The 20,595-nt window shown below is 40.5% G+C and overlaps 1 protein-coding gene and 1 non-coding gene across 3 annotated transcripts in view; one reads left to right on the plus strand and one right to left on the minus strand.

Annotated features, from left to right (window-relative positions):
• Nucleotides 1–20,595, plus strand: part of WLS (Wnt ligand secretion mediator) — a 115,325-nt gene that overhangs the window by 36,647 nt on the left and 58,083 nt on the right. Inside the window, exon 2 of one of the 2 annotated variants that reach the window (XM_068964727.1) lies at nt 3,953–4,225. The exons of the other annotated variant lie outside the window; for it this stretch is intronic. Within the exon in view, the coding sequence (XP_068820828.1) occupies nt 3,953–4,225 (273 nt within the window). The remainder of the gene's footprint in view (nt 1–3,952; nt 4,226–20,595) is intronic. 2 annotated transcript variants of the gene reach the window in all.
• On the minus strand, nt 5,545–5,617 carry TRNAG-CCC (transfer RNA glycine (anticodon CCC)). Its single transcript has one exon. It is a non-coding gene; the product is annotated as a tRNA-Gly (tRNA).

Below are 20,595 nucleotides of genomic sequence, written 5' to 3' on the forward strand. Positions count from 1 at the left end.
ACTTAAGAAACACCTGGAAATTCACTTTTAGCTGGAATAGGAAGTTGTCTTGAACTGTAAATATATTATTCAGGAAACATTATTCTGTTTAACTATCAGAATCTGTTTACTTTTTCAAACAAGTGTTTTCCCTTTTGAGCACTCCTAGAAATGGAAAATGTTGAATTATCTTCAGGTTTTTAAAGTTATGCAGAAGGTTTTTTTAGACTAGATTTATTCAAGTGAAGAAAAATACTTGTGATTCTCATATAGCTTGGGATGCACTTGTGGCTTCTCCAAGTTATGATGTTTATGAAAATATTAGTATTCCTGGGATATTTTTCTCTATGTGAGAAACACTAGACTAATGAAAGAATGAAAATAATTCAGGCTGCTACAAAGGAAGGCGTTCACCATGTCCATTAAAAATGCAGGCTTTGTGCCTGTAAAGTGTTCAGCTTCTCTGTTATTAAAGTTTGGAATGTGGCTTTGGAGGTTAAGTAGAAACTCAGATAGTTATTTTTCATTTTGGTCTAAGAAGAGAGTGACTTGTTTTTCAAAAGGATTAAAAAAAAAGAAATGAAAAAAGGTTAGGTTCATTTTGGAAGAATAGAAGTTTTAAAATGTAGTAACTATTTTCTGCAGTAAATAGTCAGTTTGAGTATGTTAGCCAAAAATAGAATTCATGACTTTTGTCTCCCTGTTTATACCTCTAACCACATTAAAAGGAGTTTAGTTAAATGTGCCACTTGGTCTTTGTAATGTTGGTGGGCTATTTAGCTGAGTCAGGATGACCAGAGTTTGATCGATTCATATCTCTAATAAAAAGTAAGATGTCTGATTTCAGATGGATTAGGTATAAAATGTCTTCATGATACATTTTGAGTTGTAAAGAAAAACTTTTCTGGTTTGAATTAGTGACAGCTCTGTGTTGCAGTATTCAGGATACTGCATTGAAGGACTTACGGCTAGAGTTCAGCAATGCTTTGTTTTCTGATAAGTTTCAGTAGGCATTATCCCAACTTTCTGGGAATATAATGTTTTACTACTCAAAATTTACCATTAGGATGGATATTTAGGGATAGAAAAATGTGTATTTGAGTATTAGAAGTAGGGCAAAGTAGTAATCAATAATACACACTCTTTAGTCATAAATGATTTTTTTCTCTTACTTTACATATTCCTCTAGTTGCTATTTGATCTCTTCCAAATAAGAGATGATTTCTGTTCATTAAGTGTCTAAAAGCACAGTAGGTCAAGTATTGTATGTACCAAATTAAACATATTTAAACCATGAACATAAACCATAATTTATGTTTTCCTTTCACTACTTTTAGAGAAAAGTTTTATAAATAGATTTTTAAATATATTGTCAAAGGATCTCCATGAAGAAAACAATGAACATTTTCAGAGATATCAAAATGGACTCCATTTATTAATCTCTGTTCTTGGGTGGAAAAACTGAGTGTTGGGAAAGGAGGCTGACTTTGTCCACATTAATTTATAGAGTTAATCTAATTTCAGTCAAATCCAGCAAAAGATACAAATATTAGGTGGAGTAGGGGAAGGGTTTTACTCTATCAGATATTGATATAAACCATCCATTTACAAGATTTAAAATCATGTTGGTTGGGCCATGAATTTAAAGCTCAATACATGGAAAAAGAGAAAAAAGTACAGTAATGGAATAGAGTAGGTTGTCCAGAAAAAATCTGTTGGTAAACATAAGACAAAGGTGCTGTCATAAATCAACAAAAGAAAAGCATTTGTTCAGTAAGGAATAATTTAAAGATTTAGAAACATAAAACTAGATTTTCACCTCATCCCTTGTAGCAAACCAAATTTCAAGTGGATCAACTAAGCAATTTTTAAAAAATGAAATTGTTAAAAATAATAGAAAGTAATAAAGGTGATGACTGAATCTGGAAATTTGAAAATATCTCTATATACAAAAGAGTGGAAAAAATATAAAGGAGAGATTATATATGAAATCTGGAACTTCTCTGTAGTATTAAAATATGCCATAAACAAATTAAGGCAGTAGATGGAAGAGCTGAGGTAAATTACTAACAAAACATATTAGGCAAAGAATTATTCTTATTTACAGACAAACTTTTTGGACCAAGGGGCTTGGGTATATGTAAATTAAATTGGTATATCACATGATTATTTTGCAACCACTAGATGAAATTTTTTAATTATATAGAAAATACATATAACAGCTAAAATTTTGTATTTTTTCATGTACTTTTAAGCACTGTTCTGAATGCTTTTCATATGTTAACTTGTTTAATGTATATAGTGACTCAGAGTTAGTTGCTACTATGATTGCCATTTAAGAGATAGTAAAAGTAATACACACACAGGTTTAGAAATTCACCCCTAACTTTGCTAGCTTGAATTAATGGTGACACAACCAGAAATGACAGATCCAGGCAGGTTGGCTCCACAGGTTGTGTTATTTACCACTGTGCTACTTTGCTTTGCTAAGTGACTAGAAAAGAAAACTCTACAAAACTATGTATGGTATGACCCTAGTTTATAAAAACATATGTTAATATTATTATGTATGTTAAACTTATACAAATTAATTCCTCTATGAATTTTTATCTACGTATACACTGATAGAAAAAAACATAATATTTTGATATTTTTACAGCAGTGGTTCCTTCTCTCAAATAGGATTTTGGGTAAATGTCGTTTTGACCTTCAACATTTCTGTAGTTTGCAAATTTTCTTTTATAGTGATATGGCCATTTTATAATTACAAAATTGTGTTGTTAATGGTCTATCAAATTAAATGATCCCTCTCAAAATGTAGGGATCATATTTTAGTATATCCTTCAAGTGTCAAGTTGGTATTTGGGTTCCCACTCTCTGATAGGTACCTTCAGTGGGATCCCAAGGTCAAAATAATTCTTTCTCTCAATCAAAAGAAGTGTTGTAAAATTTCAGAGTGTAGAAAAGCCTCAGAAACCAACCATCAGCCAGCTTATGAGGATCCTGAAGCGATATGCTTTGTTTAACCAATTTATTCCAAATTACCCAAGAGTAAGTCATTCGACCATGCCTCAGACCCCAGGTTTCCTGACTTCAGACACTGTGTTCTGTGAAGCCCCAGTGCCCTCCAAGCCTTCAAGCAGGTGAAAGTGAAGCATAGTTGATTCTTGTGACATTTGTTTGGTGTGAGGAGGTAACGAAACAAAACTGGCTACACATGTTTTCAATCACCAGTTATTTATTGAAAGAATACAATGAGAAGGCTCTCGGGTATACTTTATGACACCTCTAGAGATCACTGAAGGATCCTCACCTGGATTTGGGAGATCCCTTGGTATTAATAGGGCTTCCAAGTAGCTCAGTTGGTAAAAAAATCCGCCTGCAATGCAGGAAACCCTGATTTGATTCCTGCTGGAGAAGGGATAGGCTACCCACTCCAGTATTTTTGGGCTTCCTTGGTGGCTCAGCTGGTAAAGAGTCTGCCTGGAATTCAGGAGACCTGCGTTTGATCCCTGGGTTGGGAAGATCCCCTGGAGAAAGGAAAGGCTACCCACTCCACTCTTCTGGCCTAGAGAATTCCATGGAGTGTATAGTCCATGGGGGTCACAAAGAGTTGGACACGACTGAGCAACTTTTACTCACTTGGTATTAATAGGTTTCCCTGGTGGCTCAGACAGTAAAGAATATGCCTGCAACTCAGAGGCCAGGCTGTGTTCCTGAATCGGGAAGATCCCCTGGAGAAAGAAAATCTTGCCTGGAGAATTTCATGGAGAGAGGAGCCTGATGGACTGTAGTCCACGGGAGTCACAAAGAGCTGGATACAACTGAGCAACTAACGCTTGGTATTAATGAGCCTGAAGTTATGGAAGGCAGGGTCAAAAATGGAGAGAGGACAGTAGTGAAAAGAATGTCAGCCAGAATTAGGCACTTACATGGATGATTCTTCTAAAACAGAAAAACATTCTCTTTTCAGCTCCAGGACCCACAACGGCAGTATCCTACATGTCAGTGAAATGCGTGGATGTCCGTAAAAACCATCACAAGGCAAAATGGTTAATGCCTTGGGGACCCAACCAATGTGACAAGATCCGAGACATCGAGGAAGCGATTCCAAGGGAAATTGAAGCCAATGACATTGTGTTTTCTGTCCACATCCCACTCCCTTCCATGGAGATGAGTCCTTGGTTCCAGTTCATGCTATTTATCCTGCAGCTGGACATTGCATTCAAGCTGAACAACCAAATCAGTAAGTGCACTCTCCCTACCCCTCTCCTGTCTTGAGGAATTTCGCTTTTCAGCCTTTTCAGAGCCAGTTGTAATAGGCGTGAAATAATAGTGTTACTGGTGACGATTATTGACTGCTTTCTACTTACTAGATGCATTTCTGAGTACTCTACCTGAATTAACCCATTTTATTTTCCCACCAGTTCCTAAAGGTGGGTCTTATTTCACTTTCTGGAGAGAAAACTCAGGCATCAGTGAGGTTGCCCAAAGTCAGAAGGCCAGAGAGTGGAAGGGCTGGAATTCAAAGCCAGGCAGCCTGGCTTAGGAGCCCTGCTCTAGCCAAGCTCCCTTGCCTTAGTGCCACAAGGAAGCTCACCCCCATGGAGTGATTTGAGAATTTCTGAAAGGTCCCATGTTTCCAAATGTCTTTTCTGGTGAGGCTTTGAATTAAGCCATTGCCTAAGAAAAATATACCTGTCAAAATGGGAGCACCAACCCAGGAGCTCCCATTTTCCCATAAAATCAGGTTATTTTTCTAGTTGGCTCAGCTGTGATTCAAGACTCTGAGGACATGAGGTACATTAGCATTTTGTGAGGGGGAGATTGGTGATTTTTGAGAGGCAGATTCACTTGTGACATCTGGGGATAGTATAGGGAATTTGTCCATGGATTAGAGCACTTTTTTAAATTCTCATTTTCTTGTATCAGAAATTATTGTGATACGTAATTATATTAATTTTACTCCACTTAGGTGTTAGAACAGTATATATGCCTGATTGACATTTTATCTGGAACAGATTATGCTGAGATCATTTTTCAAAATGTAATTCTACCCCTAATTCTTTCAATCTCTTACTCATTAATTCAGACTGTTTTTGAGTACCCACTGCTACCACACACAGAACTGATGGCTGGACATGTAGATACATATGAGGACACTGTCCTTCAAGGGGCTTACAGTGGAGATGCCAGGCAAATAATCAGTCATTACAGTACAGTGTCCAAGGTATACCCAGGAGCTGTGGGAGTATGAAGAGAAGGCTTTAGAGCAGAGAAAGGGAAGTCTGCCTTGGCATACACGCATACTTGTGTGTGTGTAGAGATGAGCAGACAGATCTTTGAGGTGAGCATTAAAGAGTGAAAATTCTGACAAGGAATTGGAGATGAGGGTGGGTGCAAGTGGAAGATCATTTTCTTTTAATTTAGTTTATTTATTTATTTTGGATTTTTCTTTCTTTCTTTTTTTTTTTTTTGGCTATGCTGCATCTTAGTTGTGGGATGTGGGGTCTTCAATCTTTGTTGCAGCATGCAGGATCTTTATTTGTGGCATGCGGGATTTAATTCCCTGATCAGGGATCAAACCTGGGCCCACTGCATTGGGAGTGCAGTGTCCTAGCCACTGAACCACCAGAGAAGTCCCTGGAAGAGCATTTTAGCTAGAAGGAGTGGTTGATGTGCACCTGGACCTTCATATTAATAACAACCTGACACATTCAAGTGGTACTTCCTGTGTCCGTACTCTCTTGCCTGTTGACTTGCTTGCTCATTCATCGCCTGTGTAGCGCATTTATTCATTCAAACTTACCAAGTTTCAACCATGTGTTAAGTACTAGATACAGAAGATACAAGATTGAAGAAAGCACTAGGGAAGAAATGGTTGAGAAACAGACACTTAAACATATGATTAAGAAAGCTAAGTGCTATAATGAGAGGACTATACAGTATAATGTTTGAGTTTCAGGAAGGGAAATTTGCTATGAGGTTAAAAACGGAGACTAAAACTAATGTGTATACCTTGAGGTTTGGGTTTTTGTATTCCTAGTTCCCAGAATGTATTTGAGAAAAGGAGAATTAGCATCATTAGAGGAGCCATGGGAAGCTAACATGGGTAGATTAACTGATTTATGTTCTGATGTGAAGGTCAAGGACACAGTACTCTGTTATCTGGGCTGGTTGCCTGTTGTGTATTTCCATATAATGTTCCCAGACAGACTCCTTAACTCCAAGGGTAAAGGAAATGATTTACTCTGTAATAGGAATTAAATAATTGCTCTGTATTGGCTGTATTAGTGCTGGGTAACAAATTATCCTAAAATTTAGCAGCATAAATCAATAAACATGTATCATCTCCCTGTTTCTCTGGGTCAGGAATCTGGGCACAGATTAACTTGGGAGTCTCTGGCTGACTCTTCTGAGGTTGCAGTCAAGCTGTTGGTCTGGTCTACAGTCTTATCAGAAAGTTGAAGCCTCAACCAAGCTTGCAACTGGCATCTGAAGAGAGGGACAGTTTTGTGAGGCTGAGCCCTGTACCTGTGGCATCTGATGTTATCTCTGGGTAAATAGTGGTGTCAGAATTATTGGATGTGTGGGAAATTACACCCTCCATCCTAATTGGTGGTCAGAACCTATTACATATCTGACTAACTTCACAGAGAAATTGCTTCCTGTCATATATTAAATCTAAACATCAAAAATATCTGTGTTGATGAGGCTTTAACTAAAACACTACTATATGTAAATGAAATGTGAATGCATTGTATGTTTTTTTTTTCCCCCAAGTACATCTTCAGGTTCCAAAATACATTTTATCTTCATCTAGAAAAAGAGTGGACTAAAGATTCTTAAACAACATCCTTTAATTTCTTGTAACGTAAAGATCTGTACTTAAGAGGGACACACTAAAATTCTAATAAGATGGACAACTAACAGCTGCTTCAATAAATAAAATAAACTGGAACCATCAATAAAACCAAATTGATCAAAAAATTCTTATTTTGAGCAGTAGCTCTGATGGGGCCTGTTGACTTTAATTTGAAAATGTTATATGTTGGGTTCATGAGAATATTCTTTTCTTAAGTGCATTCTCTTTACCATTTGCTAATGGACACTAAAGAGGAAATCAGTTAAAGAGGGATGGTATGCCTTTGCTGAGTTATATAGACATATGCATATAATAATATTTACGGGACATAGGAGGTCTAGGTTTCCCCCTGATCCTTATATTAAAGAGTATGTGCAGCCTCCTGTCTACTTTTTACATTTTATCATTGTTTGAATGCCTTTCTGATAGCAGTATGTGGGGCAGAAGAAAAAAGATTGGGAATGTGGTTAATAAGATCCTATTATATGTGGATGACTTTCTGTTTATTAAAGATTCAGTGCTAGCAATATTACCTCAAATGGAAGGAAAAGTCAGGACCAATCCTGTTTTTTCTTTAAGCTTTCCTAGGCAGTCTATGAAATGAGTTTCAGATTTCAAATAATAAGAGATTTCACACTTGGACTATTAAAGTTAGGATTTTAGACACACATGCAGAGTGTTCATGTATCTCTTAAGGGTCTTTGAGCAGACAAAATAATCGAAGGACTATGTATTTTACGTGACACTTAGTCATTTGGAGCTAAATTGTTTATTCCTTTTAAACTTTCAGTTTAAGATGATACAGGTTTTGGCTAGGATTTGAGATCTTGACTATCCCTCAGAAACTGAAGAAGCATTGACATTTACTTTAAAAACTGGTCATCGTTTCATCAATTCCAAGATTTCGTCAGACGCATGTCTTGAAAGTGAACGTGCAAGTCGTTCAGTCACGTCCGACTCCATGCGACCCCATGGACTTTACGGTCCATGGAATTCTCCAGGCAAGAATACTGGAATGGGTAGCCTATCCCTTCTCCAGGGGATCTTCCTGACTCAGGAATTGAACTAGGGTCTCCTGCATTGCAGGCGGATTCTTTACCAACTGAGCAATTAGGGAATCTCTATGTCTTTGGAGGGGGAAATAATGATATTATAATTTATAGTAATAAAAGTGTTTAGAGAATGTGTATATTTTGAGAAAGATATTCCATGTTTGTTATGCAAAATAAGTAATCTATACTTGAAAGAGCAGTATTAAACAGAATTCCTACTTTCATTTAAAAAAAAATTTATTTGCTGTGCTATACAGCACTGCATTTGGGATCTTAATTCTCTGACCAGGGATTGAACCTGCATCCCCTGCATCCCTGCATTTGGAAGCACATGGTCTTAACCACTGGGTCCCCGAGGAAGTCCCCCTACTTTGATTTTTTTAAAAACAAACATTTAAATAACCTACTACTGTCATTCATTGCTAAGTATGAAAAGTAGTAACCAGTTCAACTTGTAAATGGTGATAGTTTTAAAAGGGCTTTCCTGATAGCTCAGTTGGTAAAGAAACCTCCTGCAATGCAGAAGACCCTGGTTTGATTCCTGGGTCGGGAAGATCTGCTAGAGAAAGGATAGGCTGTCCACTCCAGTATTCTTGGGCTTCGCTTGTGGCTCAGATGGTAAAGAATCTGCCTGCAATGCAGGAGACCTGGGTTGAGAAGATCCCCTGGAGAAGGAAAAGGCTGCCCACTCCATTATTCTGGCCTGGAGAATTCCATGGACCGTATAGTCCATTGGGTTGCAAAGACATGACTGAGCAACTTTCATTTTTAAAACAATAGTCTGCAAGAACTGGGAAGGGAAAGCCAGTCAAAGAGAATCTAGAGACTTCTAGATACTTGGAAACTGGTTGTTGCTGTTGTTTAATTGCTTAGTCCTGTCCAACTGTTTGCGATCCCATTGACTGTAGGCTGCCAGACTCTACTGTCCATGGAATTTCCCAGGAGAGAATACTGGAATGGGTTGCCATTTTCTTCTCCAGGGGATCTTCCTAATCCAGGGATCGAACCCACGTCTCCTGTGTCTCCTTCATTAGCAGGCGGATTCTTTTCTACTAACGCCACCTGGGAAATTGGACTGTTCAGTAAATGCCAACTCAAGGTGGCTCTCTGCGTCTCATCTGTGGATACTGAGGGCCTACTGAACTGTTCTGTATAGGTGACTTGAGCATCCATAACTTTTGGTATCCACTGGGTGGGGATTTGGGGGTGGGGGGGTGGTCCTAGAACCAATCTCCTGTGGATAATGAGGGATGACTATACGAATTCTGAGCAGACCTGTCTGTCGAAATCTGTGTTTGGGTCAGTGGTTGACTTTTACCTAAACATTTCAGAGGCATGGGATTAATGTGTTTGTCAGGACACAAACATGGTGCTTCTTTAGAGCTGAAAAGGACAGAGGACTTCAGTTTTTTCTCTGGAGAGTTAGAAAATGGAGGGAGTGTGAGTAGACTAAAAAATGTCAGAAAAAAGTCAGCCTAAACATCTGGTGTCTGGATGGTTAATCGCTGGAAAAAAACGAATGTTTATCTATGTGATGGGCTTAGATTGTTCTGTAACAACAAATTATTTTATTTGAAAATATCATCTAGAGTGGATGTATACCTTTCTTTTTATAGTGTTTTATCAATCCCTCAACTTACATAGATATTTTTAAAATGCAGGTTTGGGATGGCCAAAATGGTACTCACTTGTAACGTAATATCACTCTACTGATTACAACTGCAAGTCACATACTTAGCATAACCTCAGATTCTCTATGGGGCTTCTTTTGAGGAGCTTGGGTGCTGAGACCAAAGGAAAAGGTATTTATTTATTTTTTCAACGTGTGTCTACCCAGCTTTCAAATTTTCTGTTGAAATAGAAGCTCTGAAATTCATTGGCAGAAAGCATCAGGATGAATTGATCTGTCTTTAGCAGTAAATCTAGGATTTTCAGATGTCTAATAAACTCTTTAGCTGAAGAAGTCCTGATAAATGGTGTGGGATGGGGAAAGCCAGGGTATTTATTCTGTTCTTAGGTAATGAAATCATTATGTTTTGCCTTGAGCCCTATGCTGTACTCTGCAATTGAGCACTGTCTTAACTTGTTTCACTTTTGCAAATGACTACATTGAAATGATCAAATTATTTCTCTAACAAGTGATTTTTCTTTTCTTAAACTGAAAATATTTCTTTGAAATATTTCTAGTAAAAATATAGAACAACAAGTCATTTTTCACGTTAGACGTCTGAGTGTCCTGGGAGAAAATTGCCTAACTTTTTATGAAATGATTGTACTCTTTCATTTGTGTAGCTTGTTATAGAATGTTAGGTGGACACCAGATGAAGATAATTAGGATAAAGGAACAATCTACTGACTGTGAAAAATGAACTGGCACTTTATCTAAAATGATTGGGGCGGATTTATAGAAGGGAAAAGATGGAATCCTTTTGTGGCCTTATTGTTGACCATCAGCCAGAGCTGTGGTTCTTAATTCTGTATTTCCGGATGCTTCTTGGGAAGAGTCCACAAAGAGAACTTAACGGAGCAGAGGATTCTCTACACCATAAAACTGTAACTGCTGTGATGGAGCAGACCGTTGGTAATATGGTATCCACACAACAGGAATTCCATGCTTCATCAGCTAATCCTCTTTAACAAACTATGTTGAAGCAAGTCACTGAGAAGAAATCTAATTCTACCCTCCCACTCCCATTCCACCACCTTCCCTAAAAGAGACTTCTTGGGTTTATGACTATGTTACAGTCTCATAAAGAAACATTTCTGAGTGGATAGTTTTTATTACAGGCTAGTGACACCAAGAGTTTTAAAGTTCCTTTGTAAATTTCTTTACCTACCCCAGCGTCAATGGGGGAAGAAATAAAACTTCAAAATTTTCCTCTTCTCTCTCCGTACCCCCTCAAAAGAAGATAAGCTGAGAAAGCTCAAAACACACCAGAAAGAGGCAGCAGCCTTAAATGGAGTGGGGTCTGAGGTGGTGAGGAAAGGGAGAGAGGTTGTCAGTATTCAAGATGAATTTACATGGCCAGTCCTCTTTCTTAGGGAGTTGTGTTTCCTCTTCAGACCAAGGCTAGAACTTAGAATTTACAAGTATAACTCCATCTTACGTAACTTACCTGACTTAAAATAGAAGGAAACTAAAATCACAGGAGAGGACCATATTTTGTTGATTATAACCCAAGATAATGAATATTAAAGACATCATGTTTGTTTACTCTCATTCATGGATTATCTCTCCCTTTGAGGGAATCTTCAGGAACAATTGAAATTAACCATTGTGAACATGTTTATATTGGCGGGAGCATGAGAACCTTTGGCTTTGTTGTATTTGGGTGTGATATGTGTAAGCCCATGAGTTGGACAGCATCCCTATAAAGCTATCTGGATGTCTATACTTTCTGGCTCAATGGTTGTGTGTTATGTATTTCCAAGTGAAAAAAATCCAGTGAAGAAACAGAGTTGGACTCTTTCAAAACCTTCCCAAGACTTTATTTATTTATTTTTTAAATGTTGATAGTTTGCTATGGCTTCCCAGGTGGCTCAGTGGTAAAGAATCCATCTGCTGATGCTGGAGACATAGGAGATGCGGGTTCAGTCCCTGGGTTGGGAAGACCCACTGAAAGAGGAAATGGCAACCCACTCCAGTATTTTTGCCTGGATAATCTCCTGAACAGAGGAGCCTGGTGGTCTGTGGTCCATGGGGTTGCAAAGAGTCCAACACGACTGAGCACACATATAGTTTGTTATATGAGATCCCTCCCACTTTCTTCTCGTCATCCATTGGCTTATTGGTCAGTTTAGCATTAGAAAAAGATTGTGTTGGATTGGTCTCTAGTCTTAGCGAAACACTCACCCATGGTGTTGAATAATTTGTAGTAATTGTTACTAAACATCCACTGTGTGATTGCAGACTTTGAGCACTGGAAGAAAGGTTAGAATGCTGTTGGTCTAATAATTTAAAAGGACTCTATGGGTAGACTTCAAGGACCGTATGAGCCCCTGATACTGTGTGAAATTTTAGTCCTGTTTACTTATGTGCATTTTGGGAATAAGAGGTTTTGAGGCTTTTTTCAGATTTTCAAATGGGCCCCCAGATGTTAAAGGACTAATTTATGAGATGAAGGAACCTTACAATACTTGCCCACTGTAGCACAGCTAGCTGGAGACAGAGCAGGATCTCCTGGTTGTATATCAACTGTGTAGACTAAATATACAGGTCAGTGAGGCTTCTATCAAACAGAGGCCTCTTAAGATTCTTGGACAGAATGCACTGGTCATTCTAAAATGGTATATTTTCTTTTTTCCAATCTCCCAAGTTCAAGTTCAGGAAATGTAGTGCAGTCTAGAATCTAGACTAGGAGGTAGGCTGGTCCTGTTTATAGTGCCACAGCTGCAGATCACCCACGTGTCTCATTTCCTGCTCTGAGTTTAGAATATAAATGAGGAGATTCTCTTTGCATCCATAACAAGTATATCCTGGTTACTAAAATAAAAGCCTGGTGACATCAATGAAAAATGTAAGCAGCAAAGCCACCACAAGCAGCAGATTCCTTGATGGTGCCCCACTATATATAAGACATTTTGTGCTTTTTTACATCCTCTTCTAATTTTGGGTGTTGTCAGTATTTAAATACCAGTCAGTCATCACATAGCTAATGTGAGGTTATTTCATGGAAAATCATACCTTTATTTGGGGTGACCTAAGAAAATAAGAAGTAGAATTATTTTCTGAATGATACTTCTGAAAGCAAAAGAAAGTTGGAGAAAGAAAATCCTTTGTTATACAAAGCAGAATTTTAATTAAAGTGCCAGGGACTCTACAATGGAAAAAAACACTTTCCTCAATAGCTTCATACTATCTACACACTGATGCTAAAAATGGTTCCAATTCTTCTTTTGCTTTAGTAAATTAGTGCTTGTGGTATTAGTAGGCGAGGTAGTAGTAATTCTTTGAAGGAAGAGGAGGTTCTGGTTTTTTAATTGTTCTGGTTTAGGTTGTTCCCTAAGGTAATTGTCCATTGAATCTATCTTTGCTGCCTTACTGGTTATTCATATTATGACTGCAAGGGAAAGCCCAGGCCTGACCTAGCAGACAAGATTATATGTTCTTTAAATGTAAGGGCTAGGGAAAGATAGAAGAATTTAGTGTCTTTTTGAAAAATTGCTGCCATGTAGAAAAGTTTTAATAGATGAAATTGTTCAGCAATGAAAAGGCTGTCTCTCTAGGTAGTGAGCAGCCTGTTATTGGTAGCAATCAAGTAGGAGCTGGTTGAAGGGGCAATCATAATGATGACCATAGTGATAACTTGCATTTAATGTTGATTTCTTTACAAAGTACTTTTGTACTAGGGATGCTGGTGGTTGTCTCTGTTGCCAGCCATTTGCTTTGGCCTCACATCATTTTCTTACAGAACCTGTCTATTTCTCCTCCCTCAGAGTGTGGACTTCCATCATGCATCCTGAATGAGCACCTGGCCACATAATCAGTCCCTCAGCCATAGCTGATTGGATTAGCATGGGCTCTTGCCCCAAGGGGGAACAATCAGATTCTGTCTTATAAGAAATTGGGGTTCACTATTTCTAGGCTCACCTTCATTGGCATTTAAACTGAAAAATCCTGAGGGCTGCCTGGGCAGCCATCATTCGTCTCATGCCTGGAGAAGCGAGAAAGTTGGTTGGCAGAGTGGGAAAACCGGATACAAAGAGAGAAGTGGAGATGAAGGACCATGGGGGTATAATTACAATCGAATACAAGTGATGAGTCTCTCCCTGACAGTTTTCTCTTCCTGCTTCTGGTTCCTCAAGCTTGTCAGCACTTGAGCTTCTCAAGATACCTTTGTATCCTTCCGGCTAATTTCTACTTAAGCTAGTGTGTGTAAAGTCCTGTTGCTTGCAAACAAATTATCTCTGAGTATGACAACTTTATTTTTATTTCATCTGATCATCTCAACAGTTCTCCCTTATGAATGAGAGGAAACTGAGGATGAGAGAAGTTAAATGGTTTGTCCAAAGTCTCCTAGCTGAGAAATAGAGGGGTTACAAGCGTAAGTGATCTTGGGAGTCGGGTGCCGTGATCCCACTGAGTCTGTGGCATGAATCCATCGATAGTGCCCTGGAGAGGCTTCCTGATCTGAGTGGGAAATCATATGACATGACCCTTAAGGTCCTGTCCACTCTATGTCTCTTTTGCTGAAAGTCCATGAGTCACTTAAGGTTCTTAGACTATAAAAATCTCATGAGTATCCTTTCAGTTACTTCAAAGACCCTCAAGAGGGAACCATTTTAGAAGATGCTGTTAAGTGGGAATGGATGCCCTTATGTTAGTGGGTAAACTTAGTGTTGAGTGAGTTTTCTTGTCTTTCATTTTGTTACGTGTTACCTTGTGTTCATTTCTAGTCCTTGGGTAGGCAGACAGGGTTGGTGTACTGGAAGTGTATTTTTAGTCTGACATTAAAAAATGTATCATAGACACCAACTCAGGAAGCAGTTTTTAGGTGAGTCAGTATATAAATAACCTCAAAGAGTTTTCATAAAGGGATGGTAGATCTTTTAAATTTAACAGCCCAGCTTCTGAGGCCCCCTTTCCAAAGTCCTGCATTCATTTAGTGGTCATTTACTGGGCTTCTACTGTGTGCTGGCATGTTTTACTCAGAAATTAAGGTATAAAGATAAATCCTTATCTTTCATAATACAATTTCAAAAAACCTCATGGTCCTCTTTGTTTACTTCTCTCTATCCTGAAAGAATGAATTTTGAGGGCAGGGACTGTATCTTGTTCATCTTTGTGTCCCCATACTTAGCACAGCCCCAAGAACAGTAAACACTTGAGATGTACTCAGAAGAATTAGGATCTCACTGTCTAGTTAGGAGAGAAAGAAACAAAAAAATCACACTAGTGTGTTCAGTGCTAAGTGCCCAGAATATTCCATGAACACAGGAGGGCGAAATGATTAACTCACTGTGAATACAGTTTTTTAATTGAGCCTTGAAAGGTGGAGTCTTAATGAGAGATGGTGGAATCTGTGACTCTCTACTATCTGATGGCAAGGAGGCAATCCAAGGGCAGCCTTATTTTGTTCTGAAGCCAGAGTATTGGGCCAAAAACTGGACCTGTCACTTAACGGATTTATGTGACACCTTTGGCAAGTAAGTTTCTGAATTTCCTTGTGCTTCATTTTCTTTATCTATAAAACAGAGATAATAGTAGTACCATGCTTATTAGGATTGTTTTAAGGATGAAACAGTAATACATATGAGGCTTTTACATAGGAAGTATACAGAATAAATGTTCAATAAAGGTGAGTTACTGGACTTGAGCAGAGAGAAGAAATGTAAGTTCTTAAGAGAACAGAGTAGCCCAGAAAGGGTGGCAGCAGGACCCAGTGTGTAAAACAAGGACCTGAACAGATGCTAGCCACAGGCCTTTCACTACTGAAGCGCAGCAGTTTTTAACTTTGGATTAAGAACCTTGACCTTGAGAGAAAAATGTGCACAGACCCCATACAGATAGTTTGTATTCATATTTCACCTGAAGACCTGAAGGTCATCTGTGGGATTCAGAGGTTCATCAATCTCAAGGAAAGGGTTCTACCTTCATGGTATAGGTAGACCCCCTGAGTGCCCGGTTGTATGTTGATTACCAGTGAAGCAACTGGAGAACACTGTGAAACAGAAGATGGGGGAAATTCTCAGCACCCTTAGGAGATTATGTGCACAAGGGATGATTTAATTATATTTGACTCTAAACAGGAATATGTAAATTAAAATATTTGGGAATAGAGTAATAATTCAAGAAGGGACCAGAGGTATGTGGGAGAAAACCTCTTAGAAGTCTGCAAATGGAGATTATAGAAGTTACGTGACTTCTCCAAAGTCATCTGGGTTGCAGCTGAGGAAGGCAGGACTAAGAACCCTGTTTTTCCACCATGAAATACTGTGAAATGACATGTTGTATGGAGAAGATGGTAAATTCCCTTGTTAAAAGAATTTAATATGGGAAAAAAAAGATAAGCTCCTAAAAGAAAGAGAGGCCAATTGGTGGGTTGCCTTGATGACTGGGCTAAGAAATTTGGAATTTCATCCTTAAGAAAAAGAATTGAAAATCACATATTTCGTACTGAAATGAAATGTGGAATTCAGGATTTGAGACTTGTAGCTTATCCTTTGAATTATACAGCAGCTGGAAATCGATTTTTTCCCCCATCTGGACTTCTCACATGGTGGTCTTCCCAACAGGAGGGCATCTGTGAACTTTCTAATGGGAGAAGTCATAAAGCGGGGTTAGGGCTGTGTTCGCACAAGGCTGGCTTCCGAGGCAGGTAAAATCTAAGTCCCCTTTTGCTTTTCAGCCACAGACACAGCCATCGCTGCCACCACCAGCTGAGTAACTCGGAATCTAGGGGTTGCCAGTAATTGTGGGTTTTAAGTCACAGAGGAGAAAGATAAGAGGCGAGCAGGGCTGGTTTTTTCACAATTAAATGTTGCCTCTCGGGCTTGTCTGTCGGCAGGAATCCAAGAGGTCAGGACCCACCAGCCATATTATTTTTCTCCCTGGCTGCCTGCTGTCACTCTTATCCCCTCCTCATTCATGGGAATGAGGAAAAGGTGGGTTGGAAATAAAAAGCTTTCGCTAGCCTGCTTTTTCCTTTACGAAACTTGTCGGAAACAAAGCTTTCCGGTGAAACAGACGGGATCCCTTTAGGTAGCTGGCTTGTCCTGGCGACAGCACAAAGGTATTTTTATGGGGGGGAAAGAAACCATTGTTGAAATGTCCTCTTGTCGTTTTATAGTTATGACATTGTTTTTTCTCCAGGACTGCCTTGTACTCTGGCATTTTTACATTTGTTTCTGTTTAACTCTTTCTGTTGGTCAACATCAAGTTTCTATCCCTGGTCTCGCCAGCTCCACTGCACGTGCCCTGAAGGCAGGGATTGTTTTACTGTTCTTTGTTTTTAACAGAGCGCTGCAAAGGTAGAAGGCAGTTAAGCATCTGGTGGTGTTTCCATTTTCTGTGTTCAAGAGATGTTAGAACTAGAGGGACCTTAGTCATCATACGTTCAACTTCAGTATTTAATGAAAGAATACAATGTGTAAAGTGACTTATTCCAGTTGTACAGGTAATTTAGTGACTTTCCCAGAGCAAGAAACAGGTCTCATCTCCTAACTCATGACTTAATGGGAGAGGCCTGGAGTGATGAAGTCAGGCAAACCCCGTTCAGTTTGCCTCCCTCCCACGCTGACACTGAGACCACATGCCTCAGTTTCCTCATTTTGAGATTACCAGATAATCTTCTATATCTGGCTGGCATCTAGGTGCGGCTGAAAATGTCTACACATAATAGGCACTCAAAAATGAGAGAATCTTTAGAGAATCGTTAGAGAATCTTTATGTCTTTTAAAAATACAAGACCTCCTTTACAAGAAAACACATTTCTGTGATCTCTTCACCATCAGAAAATGTAACTTGATTGCTGTTGGTGAGAACAAGTTAGGAGGAACAGCAGGCTAGCGGGGCTCTTGGGAAGATGCAGCCTGGAATGGACCAGAAGTGGAAAGTGGTCCTGCCCACAGATAAGACAGGTAACAAATGCTGTGCCTCGGCCTGTATTCCATCAGTCCTCAATGGGAGGGAGTTGGGTTGGCTTGTTCAGCAGTTGGTAAGGAATGCCTGCCGCACCCGCCATGCTGGGCAAGAGGCTAGATAGAGATGTTGGGGGTTGGAGGGGATGAACAAGTCAATGGGCCTCACTTGCTGCAGGAGTGAGATGAGTGTGAATGATGGTAAGTCACACAGTGAGAGAGGGAAGGGCCGGGGGCTGAGGGACAAGCACTCAGGAGAACACTGCCCAGGCTCAGTGTTATTCAGAGGCAAGTTGGGGGAGATAGATGCATGGAAAGATTGACCGAGATGGGGTGGGGCAGGGGGAGTGCCAACATTACTGGAAAGGAAAGAGTCTTTCAAAGGAGAGACTGAGGTGCCTGGGGAGGAAGAGCAGAAGGAACCTGCTCTGAGCATCAGTGGCTCTTACTGAGGAAGAAGCGGTGAAGGTCTTTGGGCCGCGACCCAGAGCTCTGGTTTTTGGTTATCCTTCACTCTCACAGACATAGATGCCTTCTCCACCCTCTCTGTGGTGTTGAGTCTGTCTATCTCCTGGAAGCCTGAGCAGCTCCCACACATTGTCCCATTGCTTCCTGGAGCTCAGAGAATGCCCTCACTGATGATCAAGAGGAGGACCTCATCTGCAAATGAGAACCCCAGTCCCCACCTGTGTGCTTAGTCGCTCAGTCATGCCTGACTCTTTGTGACCCCATGAACTGTAGCCCACCAGGCTCCTCTGTCCATGGGGATTTTCCAGGCAAGGATACTGGAGTGGGTTGCCGTGCCCTCCTCCAGGGGATCTTCCCAACCCAGGGATCGAACCCAGGTCTCCTGCATTGCAGGTAGATTCTTTATCATCTGAGCCACCAGGGAAGTCCCTCATCCCCACCTAAGCCACATGAAATACTCTGTGCGAATAACACTGGCCTGACTCCAGCAATAACACAGCTGCTGAAACAGCTTAGTCACCAGGGCGATGGAGGTAGTGCAGCGCGGGAATGTGGGGTGCAGAGATCTGACATTTAGCTGGCTGGCAGCCCCCCGGGAGCCAGCACAGATCTGTGGGAGAGCCTCAGAGAGAGTCCGCTTCCCATTCACAAGCATGTCCTTGTTTCTTTTGAAGCCCAACCGTAATCCTCTCCCTGGGCCGGGCAGACTGTGGAAGAAAACTGAAACATTTTGGAACCGAGGAGAGGAAAACCGAAATGGTTTACTCCTCTGAGACACCTGGTTTCTTTCCCTTAATGATCCATGTTTATTTCCTGGATTTTTTTTTTCCCTGCTCCAGGTTAGGCAGAGTGTGATTTAGAGGAAGGTCGAGTGGGAGGAAGGGATGGTGGGGAAGAGCTCTTATCTAGAAAATGTGACTTTCTTAGCTTTTAGGTATCCAGGTGATGTAGGAGGAAGAGGGCAAATCCTGGCCCTCCTGCCTGATCTTGCTTGAGCTTCTGCATCTTCATCCATTAGAGCTCCTGTCTGAAGGACTCTGGGCAGATCTGGGCACACTGCTTCCCTGGTTTCAAGCAGGGTTTTAGGAGGACTAATAAGCTGCCCCGGAGTGACCCCATTCCTCTTCTAGCCTTTTGAAGAAGTGACCTTTGTGTTTTCTCTTTATCCTGGACTACTTCTGCACTGTTTGTTTTGGGGGTTGTTAAGTTAAATTAGCCATCCCTTTCCTCTCCTAGTTACTGTATGAGAATGCAGCTGTCAGTCTGTGAACTCTGCCATCATCTATTTTTAGATTCAGGGTGAATGAAGCCCTCTTCTCTAATTGCATTTGGTGGGGAGGGGGGAGGGCAGGTAGATTTTCATAACCATCACGTCAGCTGTTCTTCTGAACACCCTGTGCTCTGATGGCATCCTGGGGAGAAAGCAAAGAAGCCCACTGTGCGTTTCCCTGCCCTGGCTGTCGGGTTTGTTTTCACTCCACATTCATGTTGATTATGGTCAAATAGGAAAGAGCTGTTTCCAGGTCTGCTCTCCAGTGTTTTAACACTTGCCAACTTGGATGGTTCTGATTTCTCTAGCTTTGTCAGGAAATGATTGGTTCATTGTTGAGTTCAAGTTCCTTGGAAAACAGGGAAGATCCTTCTGGTGACATTTACTATGAGAGTCAATAATCTTAAACATACTGAGAGCTGTGTAAGTGCAGCAGGCCTCAATTTTTTCGAGATCTCTCTACCCCCTCCTCCCCCATCCCTCCCCATCCCAGTCTGCCTTTCACACAGCTGCCAGATCTCTTTGCTTAAACATCCTTCTAAACAAGATGCTGCAGTGTTCAGAGCACATTTCTCTTTCTCAGCAGATGCTTCCTCATCCCAACCTTGTCTGTTTCCTCCACTCCATCTCCCATCCCCTGCCGTAGTGAATGAGTTGATTTCTCTGACTGCACTGTGCTATTTTGTGTTGCCATGACTCTTTAGCCATGGGTTCCCTCTGCCTATAATTCCTTCTCCTGCTTCCTTACCTAGTGAACTCTTACTCATCCTGTGAGTCAACAGTTAAACATCATTTCTTGTAGATGAGATACTCCAGAAGATTGTATATTCTGTGCCGTGTTTCTCATCCCCCTAGTTAGTACTCTTGACAGCTTATGCTGACTACAGTTGTCCCTTGATATCCCTCAGTTCAGGTCAGTCGCTCAGTCGTGTCCGACTCTTTGCGACCCCATGAGTCGCAGCATGCCAGGCCTTCCTGTCCATCACCAACTCCCAGAGTTCACTCAGACTCATGTCCGTCGAGTCAGTGATGCCATCCAGCCATCTCATCCTCTGTCGTCCCCTTCTCCTCCTGACCCCAATCCCTCCCAGTATCAGTCTTTTCCAGTGAGTCAACTCTTCGGATGAGGTGGCCAAAGTACTGGAGTTTCAGCTTTAGCATCATTCCTTCCAAAGAAATCCCAGGGCTGATCTCCTTCAGAATGGACTGGTTCTCTAGGGGATTGGTTTCAGGACCCATGTGAATGTCAAAATTCACAGATGCCCACGTCCTTTATATACTGCACCTTTATATGGTACAGTACAGTCAGCCTTCATTTCTGCAGGTTCTGCATCTGTGGATACAGAGGACTGATTGAATATATCGATTTCATAAGCACTACC

This window comes from Capricornis sumatraensis, chromosome 2 (assembly GCF_032405125.1).
Source record: "Capricornis sumatraensis isolate serow.1 chromosome 2, serow.2, whole genome shotgun sequence".
Classification (NCBI taxonomy): domain Eukaryota; kingdom Metazoa; phylum Chordata; class Mammalia; order Artiodactyla; family Bovidae; genus Capricornis; species Capricornis sumatraensis.